We start from the raw sequence: 22,879 nt of genomic DNA, 5'->3' as shown, positions 1-22,879 counted from the left end.
TTCACCCTGCCCACCTGCCTTGCACTGCCATACTGCGCTCTGCTGACTGCATGGGGACCACGCGCAATGCATTGAACGCAGGTGCAAGGAACCCCTTGCCTCACTCCCACTTCTCTCTCAGAGACCCAACACTCAGCAGACACATGAAAACACAGACCTGAAATACGCTGCTGTTGCTCATCCCACCCCTACCACTGTCCTGCCCTCCGTTCTCTTCCCCCCATCCCCCCCATTTCTTCCCTGAACCTTAAAAAGCTCAACAGTTTAAATCCTGCCTCCTACAGGTTTATGCAAACCCCTGCACAACCACCACACTGCACATCAGACCCTCCTTTGCCAGCAGCTCCAGAGGGACCAGAGCAACCGCTGCATGCCAAAGCCAGGCTCTGTGCTCTGCCAGGCATGTGCAGACTCTTCTCACATCCTCTGCTGGGACTCCTTAGACCTGTAGGTCATCCAATTTATCTCTCCAGCTTTCTATTTTTCAAAGTGATGTCTTTAACTTGTTCAGGGTGTAAACACACACAACAAACAACTAGATGGCTCAATAACAAAATTTATGAATCCCAGCACAGCATGAAGTAGAACAGGCTGCCCCTTCTCATGCGTTTCTACTCTTTGCATCAAAACTCAGTGTCTCTACATGCATTACAGCAAGGAGAGCAGCTCCTGACTAGGCAAAATCCCTAGGGTGGGAGAAGCACAGCTAGACCTTAAGCTTATATTGCTGCCAACTAATTTGTAATGTCTAATCATAGCAATACAGAGACAGCTCAGCTTCTACAACCAGACCATCTAGACTAGCACAGAGAGAAGGAAGTATTTTAAATCCATCTCTCCAGCCATCACCCCCTGCCCTCATACCTGGATGACAGCAGATGCAGAGCTGAATGCTGTCAGTGTGATGCTAGAAACTGAAATTCATGTGGCAGCACATGACAGATCTCAGAGGTGGACAGAACTTGTGATACTGACAGCACTGGGGCTGTTCTCATCACAGGAACCGGGAGCCCAAACTGCAGGGACTGCATTAAACTAATAAATATTACACAAAAACATGTGAAACAGCCTGCAGCTGCAACTTCACCATTGCAAGCAAACAGAACATTAAAATCCTACCTTCCAACCAAAAAGGAAACCGTCACTGGAAATCCTTGGCCCCAGACACAGGCTCCAGTGGCATGTAGTGGCCTGAGGAACTGGGAGTCTCAGTTCTGGGGTAATTCATTTTCACTTCAGGAATTATGTGCATGGGCCTGAAGAAAAGATAAATAAAACCAAAGGCTCTGGGTGTTTATGTATCTGAATTACTGGAACTTTTTTAGATTGTCTTGGTTTACAAATAATTTTTTCTTGTTACAGAAAACATGTTTGTCACAGATAGAAACAGCAATCTCCAATTACACCACGCAACATGAAACCAAGAAAAGCACTGCTTTCTGCTTCCCAGATGAATCCTCTGAAATTTAATAATGTCAGCATGACACCAACAGAGCCAGTGGAAGACTACTGTGGTGATAACACAGTTATTTCTTCCAGCATGCCTTAAGTTTCTGACGCTAACAAATTTCTGACTTGACTAGAGAGAATTGAGGAGTTCTGACCAAGTGATGTAGGAATAAACTGGAGGGAGGAAAATGAGCCATGCAATACACGTATCACTCTTAGATGTTCCTTTGCTTCAGCTAGGGGAAGGCTCTTGCCATCCAGGGAAGTTTGTTTTAATACAGCTTGTCATTTCCTAGAAAGCAGGACAGGGGAAAAAAACCTATGTTGGTGAGGAGAACCAGAGAAGTCTAGAAGGGTTATTCCAAGAACATTCAAATTGTATTAATAAATTTCATGAAATTAAAATTGTGTAACCATAGCTCCCAATCGTTATGACTCTCTACCTACTAAACTATAATATCACAAGATGTTTTTTGCATTAACATTGAGCTTGTAGAGGCAGATCAGTAAAAGCTTGTATTTTGCTGACTCCCCATTAATTTTTAAAATGAGATTATTTAAGTTTCTTTGGAAAAGGTCATAATTACATATAACATTCTGTTAAACTAGAGATGTTACAGAATATCCAAAAAGAAAGAAGTGCAATGATGGGTTTTACTGGGGTTTTTTAACTGAGGTTTTTCACTACTTCATTATCAGCAGATCTGTCATTATGCATTGTTCACACCCATTACAGCATTAGAGTTCAAGTTTGCTTCACAAACTGAAGTGTTAAACCATTCAATACTTCATTGCTATCCCAGATCTGTGGTTCACAGAGCAGAAGTGTTCCCCTGTTAATCATTTTATTTTTGCCTCTTTTTGAGGTACTGAAGGAGTTCCACAGAACAGCCTGAAACTGTTTGCTACAACATTCATGCAGGTTACTACCACGGACGGAGGGTGCTCTCACCAGGTTAGCCTTGGCTAAGCCCCCGAGATTAGCCATAGTCAAGACAGAAAGGGAGACTTCCCTAAAGCCACTCTAAGTGACTGTGGCACCCCACTTTCTGTCCCTAATCAGCTAGTCTCCCTCAGCAGAAAAGTTAGCCCTTAGAATATCCCCTCAGTGTTAGAAATTACTTCAGGGAGAACTGAACAGAGAAGCCACATAGATGTGGACTATGCTGAAGAACGCAGGAGTGCCCTCCCAGTCATTCACATTATTCACAGGAAAGTCAGCATTCACCTCTACTCCACAATCGAATTAAACATGAGTTCAGCTGTTGCCCTAACCCCGCTCTCTCCCCAGCTCCACCCATGAGAACATGATGGTACATTTTATCCACTTGAGCTGGTTCACCTGTACATACAAGCTATGGTCTAGAGGCTGTACATATGTACGTACTTACCTGGTTCATTAGTCTCCAGACACAGCCTACGCTGCTGCAGTACACATTCCAGCTCTTCCCCCCGTGCCTGTGATGGGCAAGGTTTTGTCACAGCTTCCTGGGAAAGGAACAGCCACTCAGGCTCCATAGCAAGTGGTGAAAGTGTAAGGCAGCAGAGCAGAACAGAGTGGAAATAGCAAATCTGCTCCAGGACACCACTCAAGCTGCAACCACTTAGCCACAACTTGGCTTACACAGCTGTGCTCAATATCCCTGATCCCAAGCTCAGCTGGACACCATGTCACACCCTCCCCTTTCCATCCTGGTGCCTCATCAAAACCTCACAGTACCTTGAAACCAATGCTGGTAGGACAGAAAGCTATTTCAAGCCCAGAGAAGTCACACCTGACAAACTAAGCTTTGCGCTTTGTGCACTGGCAGAAGTGAGGGGGTGTTTTGCATCTGTGTATTTTTGCCAAAAACAACCTTAAGCACTCAGTTTACCAGACAACTAAGCAATCCCAGAGATTCAGTATTTCCTGGAGGCCCGCACATCTTCAAGGAGGACACCCCAGAGGAAGGAAGTATTCACACACAGGCTGTCGTTAGGGAGACGTAAACTCAACAGGCTCTCCTGTGGTCTGGAGAGAATGATGCCTCAGAAAGCAGTCAAGGCAGAAATTAACTTCCCAACTCGAATTGCCTTGCAGGAGACCTCTTCTCTCCATACTTCTCCACTGTCTACACAGAGCCCCTAGGAAGATCTGCTTCAATAGCTAAACACATTTTTATGTGAATGCCTCCACAGTTCAATAGTAGCTTTGTCATGGGACTGATCACACACACATTAATCACCTGGCTTCTCTCTGCAATGCAGCTCCACCCTGAAAGGTTTCCATCTGACAAGCAAGCCCTTCATTAATCTAAAGAACTAAACCAAGTGCTACTTTCGAGTCTTCCAGTTATGCTAGTTGTTCAACAGCACTGAATGTGATGTCTGGACACAGCCAGGGACAGAAGGACTTTAACTGAATGCAGGATACTCAGCGGCTTTGTGCAGTTATTGGGAATGGGAAAACTACTCTGAATTTAACCTGTGAAAATACAGATTTGAAAAAGTCATTATCACTGCTGCCTCAGGAACATGAATGATTTTGTTGCAGCTCCCCACAAGTTTAAGAAACTGGAGCATTTAGCTTGTTCTTAGATGTGTGGCTTCCCAACAGTTCATTCACAAAATGATATATCCCTCATTTCAAAGTAGCTTTGCCATCTGAAATGGGGCAAGGTAGTTTTGAATGACAGAACTGGTCTATTAGAAAGGTCTAATTTATTTTTTTTTATTGTCATTAATCATTCCTTTAACAGGTTAGAAAACAAAAATGACATTTCAATAACATTTCATCATAGTTTTTACAGAACTGGTTGATGCATGGTGTCATCTTCTCATCCAAATCCACAGCCACCTTCCAAATCGCAGAGTTTAGGAATTACAGTGCACGCTGGACTAAATTCTTTTACAATGTAAGGCACAACTACATGACCACAAGTAGTAAACACAAACACTGAAAATAGAACTTAAGAGAATTGAACTTCAATTAAAAAGAAACAAAACCAAAACACACTCATGCAAAAAAAATTAAAAAAAAAAAAAAATCTATCTACACCTACCAAGATGGTATGATCCAGTTTAAAAGAAGTGCAGTACTCTGTAGGTAAAACTGCAACATAAGGCTAGTATAATACATTACCTCTAAATACTGGGTAAGAACTTATAACTTTTTCCATTTCTATTTTATACAATTATACAGAAATTAAGTTGTATGCGCAATATTCACATCTGCAGTAATAAACTGATCATTAAAATTCAGAAAAGAGGCAAACAAAACAATGTAATTTGTGGCACGCATCCATTACAGAATACCATTCATCAAGTTCACATCTCGAGTACTGAAGAAAAAAAAGGACAACTAAATTAATGGTACATTTGGTGAATGAGGTTATCTATAGCCAAATGACAAAGATGCATACAAAATTGTTATACCCAGCAGACAGTGATTATGAAAGCTTGTGGTTATGATTTATTTCCTGTCCAGCAGCTAGAGTGTGCAAGATTGAAACTACATAAGTTAAAAGAATACAACAGAGTTTATAGTAACTTGAAACTATTGGATACTTTCAAACACATTAAAAAAGAAAGACTTAACTTTTTTCCTTTTTGGCGATCAACTTTTGTAATTTTGGCATTCACTATAACTTTTACATAACATGACAGTGAGCAACCCTTATTAAACTTACCTAATGTTTGAATTTCACGCTGAGAGGTAGTTTAAATGAAATCTTATGTAACAGCATCAAATGGTGGGGTTTTATGATTTTTTTTGTGATTTTTTTTTTTCTTTTCTTACAAAAGTGACAAATCCTATACAAGCAGCATTTTGGACACATTACTATAAAAAGTTCTGGTATTTGCTAACCCAGCAAGACATTCTTTCAAACATCCCTTTTCGCCAGGAATCAAGCTTTAGTACTTTGCCGTAAAGCCAACAGCAGGAGCCTGGACCTGCCAGCACTGGCCTGTTGACATATAACAATGAACACTTTCCCAGCCCTCTCTACCCAAAAAAGGCAGGAAATACAGATGAATTTGGTTTTAATTTAGGTCACAGGGGGAGGAAAAATTGGAAAACACGCCTACCAGGCTTCTGCTTTCATAGTAACGTTGATCCAAAAGGGTTATCAGGGCTTCAGTAACCTTCAAATGAGCAGATAATCCTGTATCTGCTGCACAGTGAGTGCATAGTATGTGGTGAGCTACAGACAAAAGGCAGTTTATTACATTAACTAGTACCTATCCTCCTCATTATTGTGATCTTAAGTGGCATCTTATGTTCTTTCTAAAGATGCAAACCTCTTTATTCAGTGTCCCTTAAACAAAAAAAAATACCCCCAAAACTGAGTTTTTGTGGCGGGAATATACTATCCAATTATTGCTGTTTTTCAAAAGTACACCATTTAGTGCTTTTGGAGAGGCTGTGGTTGGACAATAATCTTAAACTAATCCTAGAAGTGATGCTGAGGTCAAGACCAAAAATTGAGAATTAGACAACTGGCAAGACCGTTGAAAATACATAAAATTCACGTTTTTTCATTTTATAATCTTAAAATGAAGCTCTACAAAGACAACATGTGTGTGTGACTACATGGTTTCTGTTGTTACATGTGCTCTCAGATGATGATCACATTTTTGGTACAAAGGAATTACGAGTGCAATTGTCCTTACATAGCAAGGGGCCAAATGTAATACAGTGAAAAGTCCAGCTGAAGATAAACCTTCTGTCCATTGATTACAGCGAACACATGCAATGCAAGTTATGCCATTCCACCTCCTGTAGATTATATTCAGTTAGACAGCAAAAAGTGCATAGTGCAAATGACAGTGTTGTTTCCTAGTCCTCCAAGAATATCAGAGGGGAAGGAGTGGTACTTGGAGGAGTAATTTATCAGTTTCAACATACTCAAACCATGGTATCATTCTTCTTGGCACAGTTTATACTCTGTTTGAACTTAAGCTCCAGCAGTTTTCTGTCTGCCACTGAGTACTGGTCATAAATTTTTTAAGTTTTGCAACGAGCATTTGTTCCCACTTCACGTTTAACTGACATTTAACAATCCAGAAAAGTACTTGAATTTTCCAGGTCCCTTCTTTAGGAATGTCATATCTCTTACATCTAGCATAAGAGACTCAATTGCTCTTGCTAATGTAAAACAAACACAGCAAGGTTACTTCATGTTTCTGTTCCCAAATCCCTTCTTGCTTCACTAAGAAAGCTTTTCCAGTGAGGATTCACAAATAATCCTAATTGTCCCAAACACAACAAAAATAGTTATTCATTGTTCTTCTGTACCTAGCACTCCACACTCCGTGGCAACTTGGTTATTTGACACCTTCCAAAACCAGAGGAAAAAACCCACACTGTACCCTAGAGCCTTGGACTCTTGTGCCAGCCAGTGAAGCCAGCTGAAAAATGAGATCCCTCTAAACCTCTTGCCTCTGTTGGAAGCTGCAGCAGAAAATTCCTTTTGTCTCTTCATCTGCAAACAACAACTCTTTCTACTGTGACTCATTAATTTTATCCTCTTTGTTCAACCTTTGTAGAAAGGGGAAGATTACTGGAGGGAAGGAACACATGGGGAAAAGAAATTAATAACAGTGAAGCACAGCCAGCTAAGATCAAAAGCCTGTTGCTGACCTCTGCAATGCTACCTTCCTCCAGAAGGGTTGCAGGACGGAAGTATGAAGTATTTATTGCTGACACGAGGCTGGAATAGAACAGTAGGATTTGGCATTTTGGAGGCAACAACACAAGGGATTGTGGCTCTTTGAGAAGAGAGGTGATGTCTCCAGGAAGTTAAAGAACCTCTCCCCACCCTTAAGACTATCCTTTACGCTTTCCCGATTGCCTCTGGAGCTTGTCTCAAACCACGTAGCAGCTGGTCTCTTATATTCTGCTCCCCCAGCAATTCTGGAAGTGGATGGACTGTCCTGCAGAGGGGACAGTGTCAGGAACAAACCCCACATTTCACTGTCCCATTACGGATGCCATGGTAATGGCTAGTAATCAAAGACAGCTTGAGGATCCCACACACCTAACTGGTTTTACCATTATTTCCACCTCTTGTTCTATAACGGCCTCTCTTCAGTGCATCAAGCAATCTGGTTCTTGCTAGAGGCTGTTAAAACACATCACTGTGCATCCTCCAGTTCCTCTTCTGCCATTTTATTAGCTTTTCCCTCTGTTCCTGTGTTTGCAGTCTGAAAAATCAGTGCATTAAACTATTTTGTCTGGAATCCTTCAGCTCAGTGTGGTAAAAGTTACCAGGCTTTTTACTAGGTTTTCCTATTACTTCTATTTTAAAGCAGGTGCAACAAAAACCCCACATTCCTACTGAAATATATCCATCAAAACAGTCAGACTCTGCAGGCAGATATATAAATACAAAGCTTTTCACTTTCCAGTTTCCCTTATTATGTATCTCACAAGTCATTTTACTGAGCTTGAGCTTCCAACCTGGTAGCATTATACAATCTAGTATACCATCAATTTGTCAACAAATACAGATCTCCACTAAGAATCATAATCACAAAAGAAGGAGAATAAGATTTAGAAATGGAGTCATAAATTTACTCCAGTGAAAAGCTGTAGAAATCCTATTGCTGCAGACTCAAAGCTCAAGAATGAATGTTTCTACCCTACCACTGTTCCTCTAGATTTCAACAATCCCTCTTTCTACAAATGTGTGTTTGAAAAGCATTTCCATCCTCTCAAAAAAGTTGGTCATATAAACCTGGTCAGCAAAAAGCAACCTTCAGAAATTGAGCTGGTTTTGCTCCTGAAGCTGAGGAGCTCCAGACCGAGGTCTGATCTGTGGTCAACCAACCGCCCTGCTTCAGCAGCCAGCTGAGTGAGGCAACTCTGCTTGTCTTTACACAAAGGCATCCCAAAAGGCTGAATTAAGAACCCTACTAGAGCTTCTACCACTTCCTCTTTACTGCAGAACCCTCTCCTCAGCTTTCACAGGTTCCCATTCAAAAACAAAATGCCTGAACACAAGTGACTCTTTTAACCATTTTCCTAGCTCCCCCTGAAATACTTCCATCTCCCTCTGCCTCATGCATTTTGCCCTTGTGCAGTTGTGGGAAGCTTCTCTTCCCTCGCAAAATCCCTTCTGCTCCACGTGGTTGTCCTTCAGGCTGAGTGCAGCACGAGGCTCCGTGTATTACACCACAGGGCAGAGTGCATCTAGACTGGAACACAACTGTCACATCTTTACTTTTCCCACATTTCCTAAGTCACATGTCAGACAAAGACTCAAAGGGAAACTCTTTGGATTCTCTCAATAAATAAATAATTAAAACAATTCCCAGAGGCAGAGATTCTGCTTGTATTTTCTATTCAGAAGATTCTTATGCCGTGAGAATGAGGACAAACAGCGAGTCCAGAGGCTCTGTTCATATGGAATCATTGCAGCAATTGTTTCTTTTGAGCAAGCAACTCTCAAGTTCAGACCAGAAAGGCAGGTCAATATTTCACATAAACCATGGTTGTATCCCAAACCCTTTTACACTGAGGAGAACCAGTTACATAATTCAACTGGCTTTTGGGAAATAAGAATTTAATTTTAAGAAAACTCCTAAAGGAAGACTCCTTGAGGCTGAAAACGTAGAACTAGACAGGTAAGCTAAGAAGGGATATGAAACATATAGATCACTACTTCTGGAGAAGAGGGATTATGAAGTTTTTTCACCTGAGAGTTAATCAGGACTAGACATTTTTCACAAAAGAAAATCTTCATTCACATATAGAGCTGTCAATGGATAAAAGCAAACGAACCTGCCTTATGATATCTAAGCTTCCATCATTGTGACAGAATTTGATTCCTTACCTCAGGCAAGAAGTAGAGGAATTGAGGACATGGTCCTGTTCTCTGAACAGCTGGCACAACTATGGAAGACACAGAAGGGCCTGGGGCGTGGGGAATTTATGAGGGTATTTAAGACAAAGGGTCCCTAAATATTGGAAGGAATAACCCCTACTCAGAAGAAATAACCCTAGCTGTTTTGAAATACCAGATACAAAGGGAAGAAGAGTTAGATACAGGCAGGCAGGAATGAGCAGGTGTAAATAAAAATCACATCAAAAAAGAAGTTTGGAGCCTATATGAACTCTACAAGAAAGCTCTGTTGCAAGTACAGAAAAGAAAATATGAATAAATATCTAAAGATGTATATATTGGCCTCTTACTTAGAGCTGTCTGGCTTATAACTAAGCTAGTAGCAGGAGAGTCACACCACTGTTCTGAGCAGATTAAATCATATAACATAACATCTAAGACCCCACTGGTACTGGGGGGCAGATGGAGCAATGGAAAACAGGTTTATTGGGTGTATCAGGAGTTCAGCTTCTTCCACCAAAAGCTGAGGGAAGGGACACAAGAAAAGGTCAGATAAACTGCAGCAGTCTCAAAAAGACTTTTTCTTAGTAGGATACCTAGCATGGAAGGTCTAGATGTTTCTTAGAAGCACAAGGACTTCTCAAGGCTTCCAGGGTATGGGTAGGGGGAGAGATGTGCTACAGGCTACTACCAGTATTGTTTGTTTGCTTTTAAAAACCCACACATAAGGGTTTTTGGAATATTAAAATCCATCCACCAAATACGTCAAAGCGAAATCAAGAAATACGGGATGGAATATTGTAATATACTTATAATGTCAGCTAAACTTTGTTTCATCATTTGTTCACACATACTCTCTCACACACACACACACACACAGAAACTATGCAATACAGTATGTGTATGGATGTTCCAGTATCCAAGCACTGTAGTTGGATAAGGACTCGGATGCTGATACTACAAGTTCTAAGTGGGCAAATAAAACCAAATTGGAGTTGAGTCCAGCCATTACCCTCACTGTGGAGTTCAAACTTTAGAGAGAGAAGTCCAAGAACCAGAGAGATAGAAAGAAAACAAAATCACAAGGGGTTATAAAGAACATCAGATATGCAATCAAATGCAACAGTTAGTTATGCTTTCACAGCAACATTTGATACATAAAATCCTCACAAGTTTTTGTGTCTTCCTTTTTCTTTGAAGGAAACAAGAATAAACTGCAATATCACAAACGCTGTTTCTCTTGAACAAAAAAATAAAAGATAAAAAAATACATTGTTACTCCTCTGTTTAAACTTTATTTACAAATAACTGGGTATTTCTAATCTAGACATAGAAGCTCCTTCCAGGATAAATGGCAGTAAGCTAAGGATGATCTGAGCTCATGTCTCACAAAAAATACAATAGTTTTACTTGGTATCAATAAACATTTTAAAATATACTAAATTTTACCAAGTGTTACAATCATTGTCCAAACTGAATAGTAGTCTGAGTGCTGAATGAAGTGCAACAACAGAAATTATAAATTTTAGTGTAACATTTCTTTGTCACTCACGATAGCCAGTTATCCTTGCAAGTCATTAAAGCAAGTATCACAGACTCGGACAGGCTTCTTAGAAGAAGGAGTTAAGGCATTCTTTGCTGAGCACTCAGCACAAAAGATATTTCCACACTGTCTACAGTGATGCTGTGAAAGAGAAGAAACATACATGCTGAACATCAATGACAGGGCATCGATCACTAAGAGATATCGCTATCATGTCAAGTCAACTCTCATGTTTCACAAGTTAGTTTGAATTTTTAAATAGTAGTTACACAGCACACAGAAGGGCACAGGACTAAATCCTTTCTAAAGGGTACAGGAGTAAAATATTCAGAAGCGCTTGATGCAGTTGGGAGACTATGCCAGTTTCAGAAATGAACTGGTTGAAGTTAATCCTCCTCTTGAGCTTGTTCTGGTCACATAAAACATGTTGTTCTTACATGTAACTACCTGCTTTCACATTGAGAAGTAGTGTTGAATCGAAGGATCCAGCAGCCTTTGTTCAAAGACTACCCAAAGAACATAACTGAAATAATGCAGGACAGGGAGAGCCACCTGAGACCAGGTCAGGAAGCACTGCAAAATGAACCTCGTGAATATCCCTTACCTACTTCATTGCCAAGTCACTTGTTGGAGGGATAGTAATCTCTGGATGAAGGGCAGACCCTGCCAATTGAGGGATACTAACATCTTAGCTGACCACAGCTGTTTTTACAAAGAAGGTCTGACTACAGACCTAAAATACATCCAGTTGTTTCTTCTGTTCCATGTCTAGTTATTGCTTAGTCACAAAGCACCAGATCATATTGATGGCTCACATTGTCACATATACCTAATTTCAACGAATTTACATTTCTTTTATACCTGCAAATCCAGTTCAGACTGGTTATAAATAAGTTTACTGTAAATACCCTTACAACAGTGTAATTTTGCTTGCTTGCTTAAGGGATTGAACTATTTTAACACTGTTTATAAACTGATGCTATTAAAATGGCAAAAGAATCATGAATAAGGTAAGCTCCACAAACTTTACTTTTAATATTTAAGGCACTGCAAGCAACAACCGTATTGGAGATGTCCTGAGTGTCACAGCACTATTAAGGCCATTTTCTGAAGTTTGTATGCCATCTAAGAGTTCGAAAACAACAGAAAAATAAAATCCCCACAGACACAGTAAAACACACCTACCCTTCTCACTGTCACTGAAAAGCCTTTTCCACAGGCCATACAATTCTGTACCTCATTGTCTTCTGCCCACTTCCTGTTGAGAGCTTGGGTGTGTTTGATCTATACAGAAGATATAAAAAAAGCAGGTTCATTTAAAATGCATGTCTAATTCCTACTAATTTCCTCTATTTTCACTGCACACACTACCCTAGTGCAGTATAAAAGCACCAATTCTGCCATGATACTGAGAGCTTATATTTGTTCAGAAAGAAAATCTTTCAAGTTTCAAAACTATAAGCAGATTTAAGAACCCACAGACAGCAATATGGCCTCCACACACCATAAGCATAACATCTTAATCACTCTGGAAAGGTAACCCACCACCAATCTGACACAAACTTGAAATTCTCCTAAGTTCCCACACAGAGAATCAACAGGTTTAATTGCTTAAAATCAGATTGTACCTGTAATGACTGGTTTTCTCGGCCAAGTTCCTGCATTGCAGCAGTAGTGTTGTCCAGCTTTTTCTTCATTTCTACAAGTTTGGCTTGAAGCTTTTCAATTTCTCCCTCACTTTTTATACACCTGGGGAAAACCAGTAAATTGTCAGCTCAAAACATATAAGGCAACGTACACTGCCTCCTTTAGGCAGGCTGTCATGTCTGAGAAGTTACTCATAAAATCCAGCCAAAAATATCCTTGCTGTGAAAAGTTCTTGGATGCCTTGACTGGAAAAATGTTCTCTTGTAACAATCAGTTTATCTGGCATTGCTCTCAAATATCTGCAGCTTATTAATACCTGGAGTTACTCCCAAAACCAGGGACAGTACTGAATGCAGTGTATCAATAGCAAGCCCCAGTAAGTATCCCTGCGTAACAGGACACTCACCTACCAGCTGCCGCAGATTGGGTGAGACAACAGAGCAGAAAAAGAAACCTTTTTCTTTTAGCATGGCCACCTCCCATCAGCTGAAATTGAGTTAACTGTTGAAAGGCAAATTTCACAGGGTGTTTTTCTGCCAAGCTGTAAACAGCTACTGGATGAGTTCAACATGGTATGGCAAGGGATTGCCAAAGAAAGAGGATCTCACTTGAATTGATTCCATCCTTTCCCGAGGTCTACTGCTCAAAAAACAAATCGGCAAGCTTGATAATAATGAAAAAAATTTTCCACTCTGCCTTCACCAAACATGTCAGGAAAGAAGGACAGAGAAAGTTTCCTATCTCATGGATGTTTCTAACACCCTTGTAATCACTGCTTTCAGGTAACTCCCACTGCCTTGCATGCCTCCTGCTGCTTGAAAGAAAGGCACTCTGCTTACTTAAGATTTAAATATATTGTAGAAACAATAGCAGAACTGGACAAGAGAATAATGTAGGTTTTCAGGAGAAAGAAAATACCTCCTGTGCAAACCTTAGCCTATCTAATCCAATTACACATTCAATCTCCTCACATTGAGCAGTGGGCATACCTAGAAGTCCCTAAGCAAATTCTATGTTACTGAAGGCACTAAGCAGTCTCCTCCAGGCTTCTGGATGACTAGTGCACCTACTCTGAGTCAAGGCAGAGGAGCCTCAGAGTGATGGCAAAGGATAGTTAACTCTGGTAAGAGAAGCTCTCTCTTACAGGCCTTGCAAGGTTCACACAACAGATGAGATGGGAAGCCACAGCTTACACACCTCAAAGTTCAGAGGAGTCCAGTGGATTTAGAAAGCTCTTATGGATGGGCATAAATCTTCAAGCACAAGCACAGAGTTGTGGCTTTGTTGGTAAGTAAGGTCCTGAGATAAGCCTGCCTGATCTTCTACAGAATGGTCACCTTGTCAAAGCCCACAAAGAGCACAGTGTGTTCCCAACACCCCTTGCTGTGCTTTGGCAGGGACAACAAAAGGTTGCACTCTGGAAACTGCACCCACAACCCAGGCACCAGGAACATGGATTTCAATAAAGCATGCATAGAGAATCCTGAATCAACTGAAACAAGTTTTCAGTGTGAGGCTACCCATTTCCCAAACTACGCTTCCACATTGCAATGACCATAGCTTACCTCTCCAGCAACGCTCTTCTCTCATCCTGATTATTCTGCACTGTTGCTTCCAAGACAGCAATGTCCCCACGTAAATCATCTGTCTGTTTCTCCAGCTCACTCACTCGCCTCTGACTACTTTGCCACTCTTTCTTCATGGTAGCCAGGTTTTCATTCAGAGCTGTGACCTGCATGGTAAGCTTGGTCTCCTTTTCCTCATGTTTCCGGTTTTCTTCGTCTTTCTCTTTTTTCTCTGTGTGCTAAGAAAACAATGGATCAATGAAAAACAACCTTCCAAGTATTCTTTCCCTATTCCCTACATTTAATTGAGGCAAAGAATCTTACTGTACTAGAATCACTACTTTTAATCAACAAACTCTATTAGACAAGGCTGTCATCCCACTGAATTTTCCTACACCTCAAAGATTTCTGACTTTGTCATTTAAAAATTAATGTAATGTGAAACTAAAGTCAACTCTGCTTCCTCCCTGTCCCTGAAAAAATCCAAAGGCATGTTCACAAAACAGTCTTATAGTCTCTGACATACTAACCAGTTTGGCTTCAATTTCAGCACATTCTTTCTTCAGCTCTTCTTCTCTCTTTTTCAGCTGATCTCTGACAGCTTGATGGGTGTTCTTCTCATGTTCCAGAGCTGAATTCATATTATCTATTTTGCCCTGCAGCTCTAATTTCTGTTGAATCAATAGCTGTTTTGCATCCTTGAGATTTGCCACCTCCTGTTAGGATACAGAGCTCAAAGTTAAAGTAGCAACATTGAAAGTGTAAATGATTTAAATGCAAAACTGCTGTAATTCTTTCCAAGGAGAGAACAGCAATAATTTTTAGTTTTATCACTGGAAGAAAAGATGATTTTACAACACAAAGTATCAGTGATTTTCATGATCAAAGATTTTAGTCTTATACCTATAGTATGGATAACATACAATTTTTAAAATAAATTTAATGTATGTTTCTACTAAAGTAGTGGAAGCTCTGCTGGATTATTTTCTACAGTTCTTTGAAAAGATACGTCCATTGTCATTTTCTAGAGTCTGTTCTACTTCATATTGATCTCTGATTGCAATAATGAGGTTAAAAGCATCTTAATGACTATGTAAAAACCAAACACTGTGGAAGAAAGCTAGCTTCTATTAGTCTTAAATGTATAAATAATTACCCTATGTTTTAAGCAAGTAGGATGATATATTGGTTTTAAATATTAGTTTTACTTGTTCCTCTGTAATAAAACATAAAAAATCCTGAAGTAGAATAGTTAGTTAAATTTACAGGAGTCATTTTGCTTAAAATTACATAGCCAAGCGTGCAGGTACTAACAGAGTAATCTGGGTTCAAAATTCACGTCACAAATTAAAACCAAACCAAAGACAGCAGGAGAAGATATCCTGAGGATAGGGGGATGACCTACAGATGCACATCTATCCATTCTTTGGTAGCACATGGGAAACAGTATAAGCCTTTAGGAGACAATTTCTGTTTCAGTCTGATTTCTTGTAGGGAGATCAAGAGATGAATATTAAGCTATCATTGATGTGTATACATTTTATATACATCTTTATACATTTTTTTCTTTAGAATAGAGATAACCTTTCCCCAAAATCCAAGAAAACACTGGGCATAGATTGCTTGACAGAAACAAAGTACAGACTTCTATCTAAAAATAAGAGACAATTTTCTAAACACTGGAGAACAAAAGAACATCCGAAACTCATATCACATTATTTTCTTTTTATTAGCATATAGGCATTGTACCTTCATTTATACTTGTGCGGCAACTTAAACCCTGTGTGCTTAACAGATGCAAATGTAACTACTAATAGCATAATATGGAAAACACAAACTACGGTCTTCAGGAGTGTTTGTTTCTACAGAGACTAAAAAATTAAATATGTAGAATGTGGTGAGAAATAGTTTGTTTTACTGAAGACCAAAAATTATTTAATTAAAGCCTCCAAACTTGTACCCTTTTGAGAGCTCATTGGATTGTTATGATTTGGAAGAGAGTTAGTCTTTTATGAGGTTCCTGACATTGTTTCTTCCCCAGCTGTGACTTTTTAAGACATTTTAAGAAACCACAGCACATCAAGGGAGTTTCAACTCTACCATGCACCCTTGAGAAGTACCAGATGTGCATAGAACATCTGGGAAACTTCACATTCATGACACTTTTGGACATCTTTTCTGCACTTCAGAATAGTCAAGCAAGGGTATGCACAGTGAATCTACAGTGGAACAGAAGAAGAGCCAGGACATACAACCCATCCTGAAGCTAAGACAAGTTATGTGGTCCACCTGGCTGAGAACACCGGGCACTGATGCTCCAGGATTATCACTGCTCAAGTCAGCATTACTCAGGAACCTCAATGAAATCTGTGCTTTGGTTCCCTTACCTGTAATACTGATATTTACAGCAACCATCTTTGCATAGCCATTCCAGACAACATCTACTGAGTAGGCATATATTTGTTATCAGATAACCAACCACATGAAGACTCAGTTTGTCTCAGTATACCTTCTCAAATTCTTGCTTGCAGGCTCTAAGCTCTTCACCCAGCTTGGCACTTTCTTTTTCAAGTCTAGTCCTTATTTCCTGGAGCTCTGTTGTTTTACATTTTTCATTAGCCAAGTCTTTTTCTTTCAAAATCTTAAAGAGAAATAAAAAGTGCCAGAAAAGTTACCTCTTCCAAGTTCACACAATAAAAAAACCAACCAAACAAAAAACATCCAGGGCCCAAAACTTGCTCGGAGGCTTTGTAATTAAGGGGAAACAACTGCCACATATCTCTATCCACACTTCATAGTGCAAACAATTAGCAGCATGTCTGCAGTTTTAGATTTAAAACTAATAATGTTTTTCCACCGGTCTAGCCACTTAGAACAAATTTCAAACCAAATTCACATCAACTGTCTGTTAAAAGTCTTTGCATCAGAGATTCAGTAAAACTGCCATTGCTATGCACTACAACAGTACTATGCCCTCAAAATACCTCTTGTTTAGAGATGTAACACGAATTAATAGTGGGTGTCTGCGTGGGGTGGATGTGTCTGTGAAGATTTCAAAAGACAGAGGCATTTACCCTGTCATTCTGAAGATCCTGTAACATTTTAGTCTTCTCACCCAGCTGCTGCTCCTTCTTTGATGCATCCTGCTCCAGTGTAGACTTTGCTTTTTTCAGTTCCTGAATCTGCTGATTATTGCTAGCAATTCGATTTCTGCTGGAAACTAATTCTTCTTGAGCTAGAGCAAGCTTTTCTTCTGTGGACTAATTACAAAGAAAATTCTGCAAATTATCTCAATATAAGAGCTTCAGATACTCAACAGTCACTTAAACATTTTCACATGGGAAAATTGTTATCTAGAGTGCAACATTTAGCTTCAAATGTTGACAGAGCACAGTTACAGAAACTTCTAGGTTACAACGTTACCCTGAGTAAAAAGAAACTAAGCCAGTACCATTTCCAGCAGCAATACCTTATCGTACATATTCTGGCTTGCATCTTTCCACAGAGAAAAGGTGAAAACATTCAAAACGGCAGAGAATGAAAGGTGACTGATGAAAAGAGAATGAACTTGAATTTGCTCACACAAATTTATTCTCCAAGCAAATCAACTGGTCTATAACTCTAGACAGCTGTTAAGAGGCAGTGAAGCTATACTGTGAAGATTTCAAAAGTAATTCAGTGCTATTTTTCCCCAATGACTTAATGAAGCTAGCGTTAGCTAGGACAATTGTAAGATTTTTGAAAATCCTAAAGTGATATATACAAATTTAAAACGCTAATATCAGCACAAAATGTTTCACAGTCTCAGCTGCATCAGCATTTTAAACACAAAATGTAAACTTCCATTCAGAATCTACTACAGAATATATTTTATTTTGCCTCCAACTCTCCCCATGACCTAGAAAAAGAATGTGGATTTATCTCTCCACAACAGGTCACAAAAACCCAAGGAACATCCTAAAATTTGCACCTAAGGGCCATTCTATTTGCTCACAGCAAAGTCAAACTTCAGCATTCTTCTTTAGTTAGTATTCTGGAGGTTATTTTCTTTAAAGTCTTCAGTTTAGGCATAGACTAGCTCCACTTAGAAGTATGTTCCTTCACAAAGAATCAATGAGAAAGAAAAACACCAAACTCATCCTCCACTCCCCCAAAATATCACTATTTTATGGACATTTTTGACACTAAGATACAGAATGTGAGGTGAGGAGATTTATTATTAGTAATAAGTTTATTACTTTCAGTGCACCAGTAAGGATCTAAATTCTTTCAAGATAAACTAAATTCTTTTTGAAGCTCTTACTTAAATCCTAATCAAATCTCTTGTTGAAGGTTACAGATTTTAAAAGGAACAATAAGAAAAACTTTGACTTCACTTAATTATGCATATGCTTTAGCAACTCCCGTGCTGATTTAAAAACAAATTGATTTCTGATGCCTCCTAATCCACCCTTGTAAAGTCTTAAAGTATTTTGCCTGTAGAGTCAGACTTAGTTTGAAACACCAGTGATGGAACACTGCTGATTCAATAGCATTTTCAACAACCCCAGTGGCTCTTAAAAAGCTCATGCTGGCTTTCAAACTTAATTTGCACACAAATTATTTTATCTGCTTTGTAGGCTATTAGAGTTTACTACTTAACACTTCACAAGGTGTTAACTCAAATTTTTTTAAGCAAAATAGTAGGTGCTTTTGCAATTTCAAGGTTTCAGCAAGGTGGGTCTTTCAGAAAGCAAAATTATCCCTCTCTGCTCCACTGTGGGCAGTGAAGTACCATATTTTCCTAGCAATGAGAAAGGATGGGAAGTGTAGCATCATTAGATAACATCTTCACAGGAAAACCCAACAGTCTCTGCAGTTTTAGAAAGAAACATAATGAAGCCATGGCTTTTATTCAAGCTTGTTTCCAGTGGAAGAAATGTGGTTACATCCAATTTTTTAGCACAGGATGATAAAATTTGATGAAGTGCATAGTGACACCCAAATTAAAAGCCTCACTTAGGGGATACTCCTCTCTCAACACCCCCTCAAAGTGTCTACACTGGACAGGTTATCTCACTGTGTCTATACCTAGGCCAAGACAATGTAAACATTCTTATACAGGGAGACAGTATTCAGCCAGCTCTGCACTGTATTATGCACAAACATTTCTGTAATTCAGTAGTTTGCAATATAAGAGACTTGGAATTTTGCATACAATTTAGCATACTACAGCTTACATATATAAATGCCTCTTAATTGTGCTGTGATTAATAATGATGCTACCATCGAATATAATTTCAAGAGTAGATCAATCTTCTATCTATTTATGCCTTTCTTTCTGCTTCACTCAAAAGTGCCTCACAGCAACCTTTGGAAACGAGCAGAAATTTTCTGGCACGTGGTTAAACATTCCAGTTATTGTCTTTGCTCCTGGCCCAGTCTCCGCTGAGACTGTAATTCAGCCCGATTCTTTTGGACTGCTGAGAAGCTCACATCTTTAACATAAAATCACCTCTCAAAACATCTGATGCCATCTACCTTATTTAATTACCATTCAGTTTTGCTGTTGCTCCCAGAATATGATAGGTGTTCTCCCAAAAAGATTCCACTCAGTCATGAGATTGCTCTTCAGAATGACCGACAAAACCAAATACAAGGAAAAGGTACAGAACAAAAGAGGTCAATCTGTACTTGATTTTGTAAATAAAACCAGATGTTAGGATGACTGGTACAGAGCTTAAATAAATAAATAGATATCACAGTGATTCACTACAACTTGGGCTGTTGCAGTGCAAATAATAGTGCGAAGTACAGAACTGCTCCTAGCTGGGTGGTAGTACCTGGATTCATTCCACCTAAGTAAAGTGCACAAATGAGCATTTTAGTCTGTGTGCTCCCAGATCCCAGTCCTCAAGGAGAGACATGAAACTGTTCACAGATGCTAATCTGATCTCTCTTTGCTTCCTAAGAAGAAGGGTTAGATTGACTGTACGCAACTTAGGCTCCTGACTTACAGACCTGAGGTTTGGCAGCATGAATTTTGTCCCAGAACATCCACTGAAGATACACTGACAGAGATGCCAATATTGGAGGCAAAGAAACATTCTTTTGAGAACACAGAGGAAACCAGGACTGACTACATAAAGCACAAATGCCAACACTGAAGGATACTTGGCACAGCTCAGGAAAGCAGGATTCACACGAAGTATGTTTACACCAATTCAAAATCAAGGCAAAAATAAGTGCTGCGTTTTTATAAACGCTTCTATATAAAAAAATGCCTTTTCCACAAAAAAAACCCATTAAATACTTTGTGTGTGCATACAAAAATATTTATATATTATATATAAATACAGGTATATTTGTATATATGTGTATATATATACGCACACAAAATATTTAGTAGTATTCTTTTTTATTACATATATTATTTTTTATCAAAAACTATAGCTTTTATAAGCACTCAAATCCTATCCAATTTCTTCTTTCCAGTCACAAAGACAAAAGTGTATGAGTTACTGTTACAAATGGTGCATTTTTAAACCAAAGTAAATTTGCAGCAAATAGTAACCATAAAATTATAACTACGGTCTCACTTTCAGTTTTGTTACACTTCTCGCTTTTCCTCTGCAAGACTTACAGCTTCAAAGTTTGCATCTGGCTACAGCTACATAGCTAGGGTCCTCTGTTCCTGACCCAGAAACTAGGATTCAGCCGTGCTGATGGCACTCCAGAGAGCAGCTGCCCACTCTGCGGCGCTCTCTCATGCAGTGCTGTATCTCCAACTGCAAAACCTCACTGAAGCGTTTGCTCACTTTTCAATCACACCTGGGTCTACCAGACTGAGAAGAGCCAGCGATCCCAGCCGTGATATTCCGAACAAATGCCAGCAGATGGTGCTCTGTGTACAGCCCAAGTCCTGCCATCCCCTCCTAGGAACTAGACCTACCACCCTACTCATGCACCCATACGCTGTACAGCCTTTTATCATCTATCTCCCCACGCCTGAAACCTTGGTCTCACCAATACCATGGTGCTACACCACGTGAGAATATTTAAGTTTTCCCTTGTAGTATTTTTACCTAAAGAAAACCTAGCATTGCTAGGACCCCAGGATACAGCCTGGCCATGCCCGTCCTGGACAATGCTTCAAACAGTGCTGACATAACGCGGCTGTGCAGGGAATTCATATCTCTACCAAAAATCCTGCACTGAAAGACACCCAAGCTCACCTTACATACAAGTTTTAAAAACTTCTACTACTGCCTACTAGTAAGATTAAGACCACTCCAAACCCCAGCCCACCCATCAGCTTTGGTTCCAAATTTTAATCAAAATCCATAGCTCTGGCTCAAATTATCTACTTTTATTAAGTAACTCACTCAAGGCAAAACATAATCCAGACAAGTGACTTTGAATTGGACTGTGAAACTCTACCATAAAGTTCTTCTGCCTTGAGTGGCATTTTGATACTCAGCTCTCAAGACTAACATTATCACACTGAGGCTTTCTGAATGTGCTTTTTCCTTTGTGGTCTTCTAAGACAAGTTATCACTGTTTCTTTAGGTTAACATTGCAATGAGGCAGCATATCCATGATTAAAGATCAGCTCCCCACCTTTTTCCTCTTCTACATTTTACAGAAAAAAGTGGTGTCAAGCAGACCTCACTAATACTAATTAAAATGTTTTTAAATTTTTTCTTTAAAATCGAGCAAACAGCCTTCATGTTGGTACACCACTTCAGCACTGAGGACCCCAAACTTCCTCAGGTTCTCTAGGCTCCATAGAGACCTACATCATAAATCAAGTTATCTGACTGCTTATCTTGAAAATCTTTTTTTTTTTTTTCATTGCCATTATCTTATTTTACTTTTTTGCATGAATGTTCTCTCTCTCTCTCTTGCTACCATCCCCATTCAGGTTTAAAAGCATGTGGGACATCTACTGTCCTGGTCATCAAGCTGGTTTAACAGTACTTATTCAGAGCTATTTTTGCAACAAGTGATACTTAAATGAAAACTATAACAAAAAAAACAGGTTAGTGAGCACATCCAATGCTTTTACAGGTCATTGCATTACCAAATGTTGATCTAAATGCACTGCAGGAAATTAACTCAGAGGTATGTGTGCTATAGCAACTAACCATAAGAAAAGGTATGTTTAAACCACCATTGCTTATTAATCATGCTGAAGTTCTTTACAATTTAACATAGTGATTCAACCAAGTTGCGCTGAAAGCAAAGTTTCTGTAATGTGCGGGGAAACATGGCAGGTAATCTAATGCTACAGAGGACTAAGATTAATAAAACTCCAATGGCCTATATGTAAAGGAGCTATTTCTCTTTTTCTTAAAGTAACCCCAAACCTGGAATTTCGCTAGGGCTCCACAGCTCACACGGGCCTATCTGAAATGGCCAAAAGACTGAATGACCTCCACTGGGACAGGTGAGAGGGAGCGATGGAATCTAAGCAGTCACCAAAGGCTCCCTTTATACATAACGAAGCAAACAAAAGCTGACATCTAAAACAGATCAGATGATCTGTCCTCTCAAAGTGCCTGTTTCTCTCCATAAACTTCAGAAGAGTCTAGAACAACAGTGCAGACAGACAGAGACAAAACTGCGGTGGGATTCATCTGAAGTGAAATGTGCCAAAGCTATCTTGCCAGTAGACAGCCAGTCTCCGCAGCACAGTATGTCCTGGGACTAACTGGAGCATTGGCTTAGCACTGACATGAAGGAGGTGGGGGACAGAAAAAAAAAGGACAGAAACCACCTTTACTGACTGACACAACTCCCAACAATGCCTCTTTGAAGGCACTACACCCTAATACCAAATCAGAGAAAATCAGCTTAGGAAGAGCAAA

General features: G+C 39.6%; 2 protein-coding genes across 7 annotated transcripts in view; one reads left to right on the top strand and one right to left on the bottom strand.

Annotated features, from left to right (window-relative positions):
- PLEKHG7 (pleckstrin homology and RhoGEF domain containing G7) overlaps nt 1–1,470 on the top strand; it is a 34,675-nt gene extending 33,205 nt beyond the window's left edge. Inside the window, 1 exon segment of the mRNA XM_074825414.1 lies at nt 1,363–1,470. Coding sequence (XP_074681515.1) covers nt 1,363–1,470 — 108 coding nt within the window.
- Nucleotides 1,471–4,143: 2,673 nt separating this feature from the next.
- Nucleotides 4,144–22,879, bottom strand: part of EEA1 (early endosome antigen 1) — a 78,295-nt gene continuing 59,559 nt past the window's right edge. For all 6 annotated transcript variants that reach the window (XM_074827073.1, XM_074827076.1, XM_074827075.1 and 3 more), the window contains 7 exons: nt 17,105–17,290; nt 16,540–16,671; nt 14,561–14,746; nt 14,031–14,269; nt 12,447–12,567; nt 12,004–12,102; nt 4,144–10,959 (listed from right to left, as the gene is read on the bottom strand). In XM_074827073.1, the coding sequence (XP_074683174.1) occupies nt 10,837–10,959; nt 12,004–12,102; nt 12,447–12,567; nt 14,031–14,269; nt 14,561–14,746; nt 16,540–16,671; nt 17,105–17,290 (1,086 nt within the window). In that variant the 3' untranslated portion in view covers nt 4,144–10,836. The remainder of the gene's footprint in view (nt 10,960–12,003; nt 12,103–12,446; nt 12,568–14,030; nt 14,270–14,560; nt 14,747–16,539; nt 16,672–17,104; nt 17,291–22,879) is intronic.

The sequence above is a fragment of the Strix aluco genome, chromosome 5, assembly GCF_031877795.1.
Source record: "Strix aluco isolate bStrAlu1 chromosome 5, bStrAlu1.hap1, whole genome shotgun sequence".
In the NCBI taxonomy this organism is placed as follows: domain Eukaryota; kingdom Metazoa; phylum Chordata; class Aves; order Strigiformes; family Strigidae; genus Strix; species Strix aluco.
Note: the sequence above shows the minus strand (reverse complement) of the source record. Positions and strands in the feature narration are given on the sequence as shown.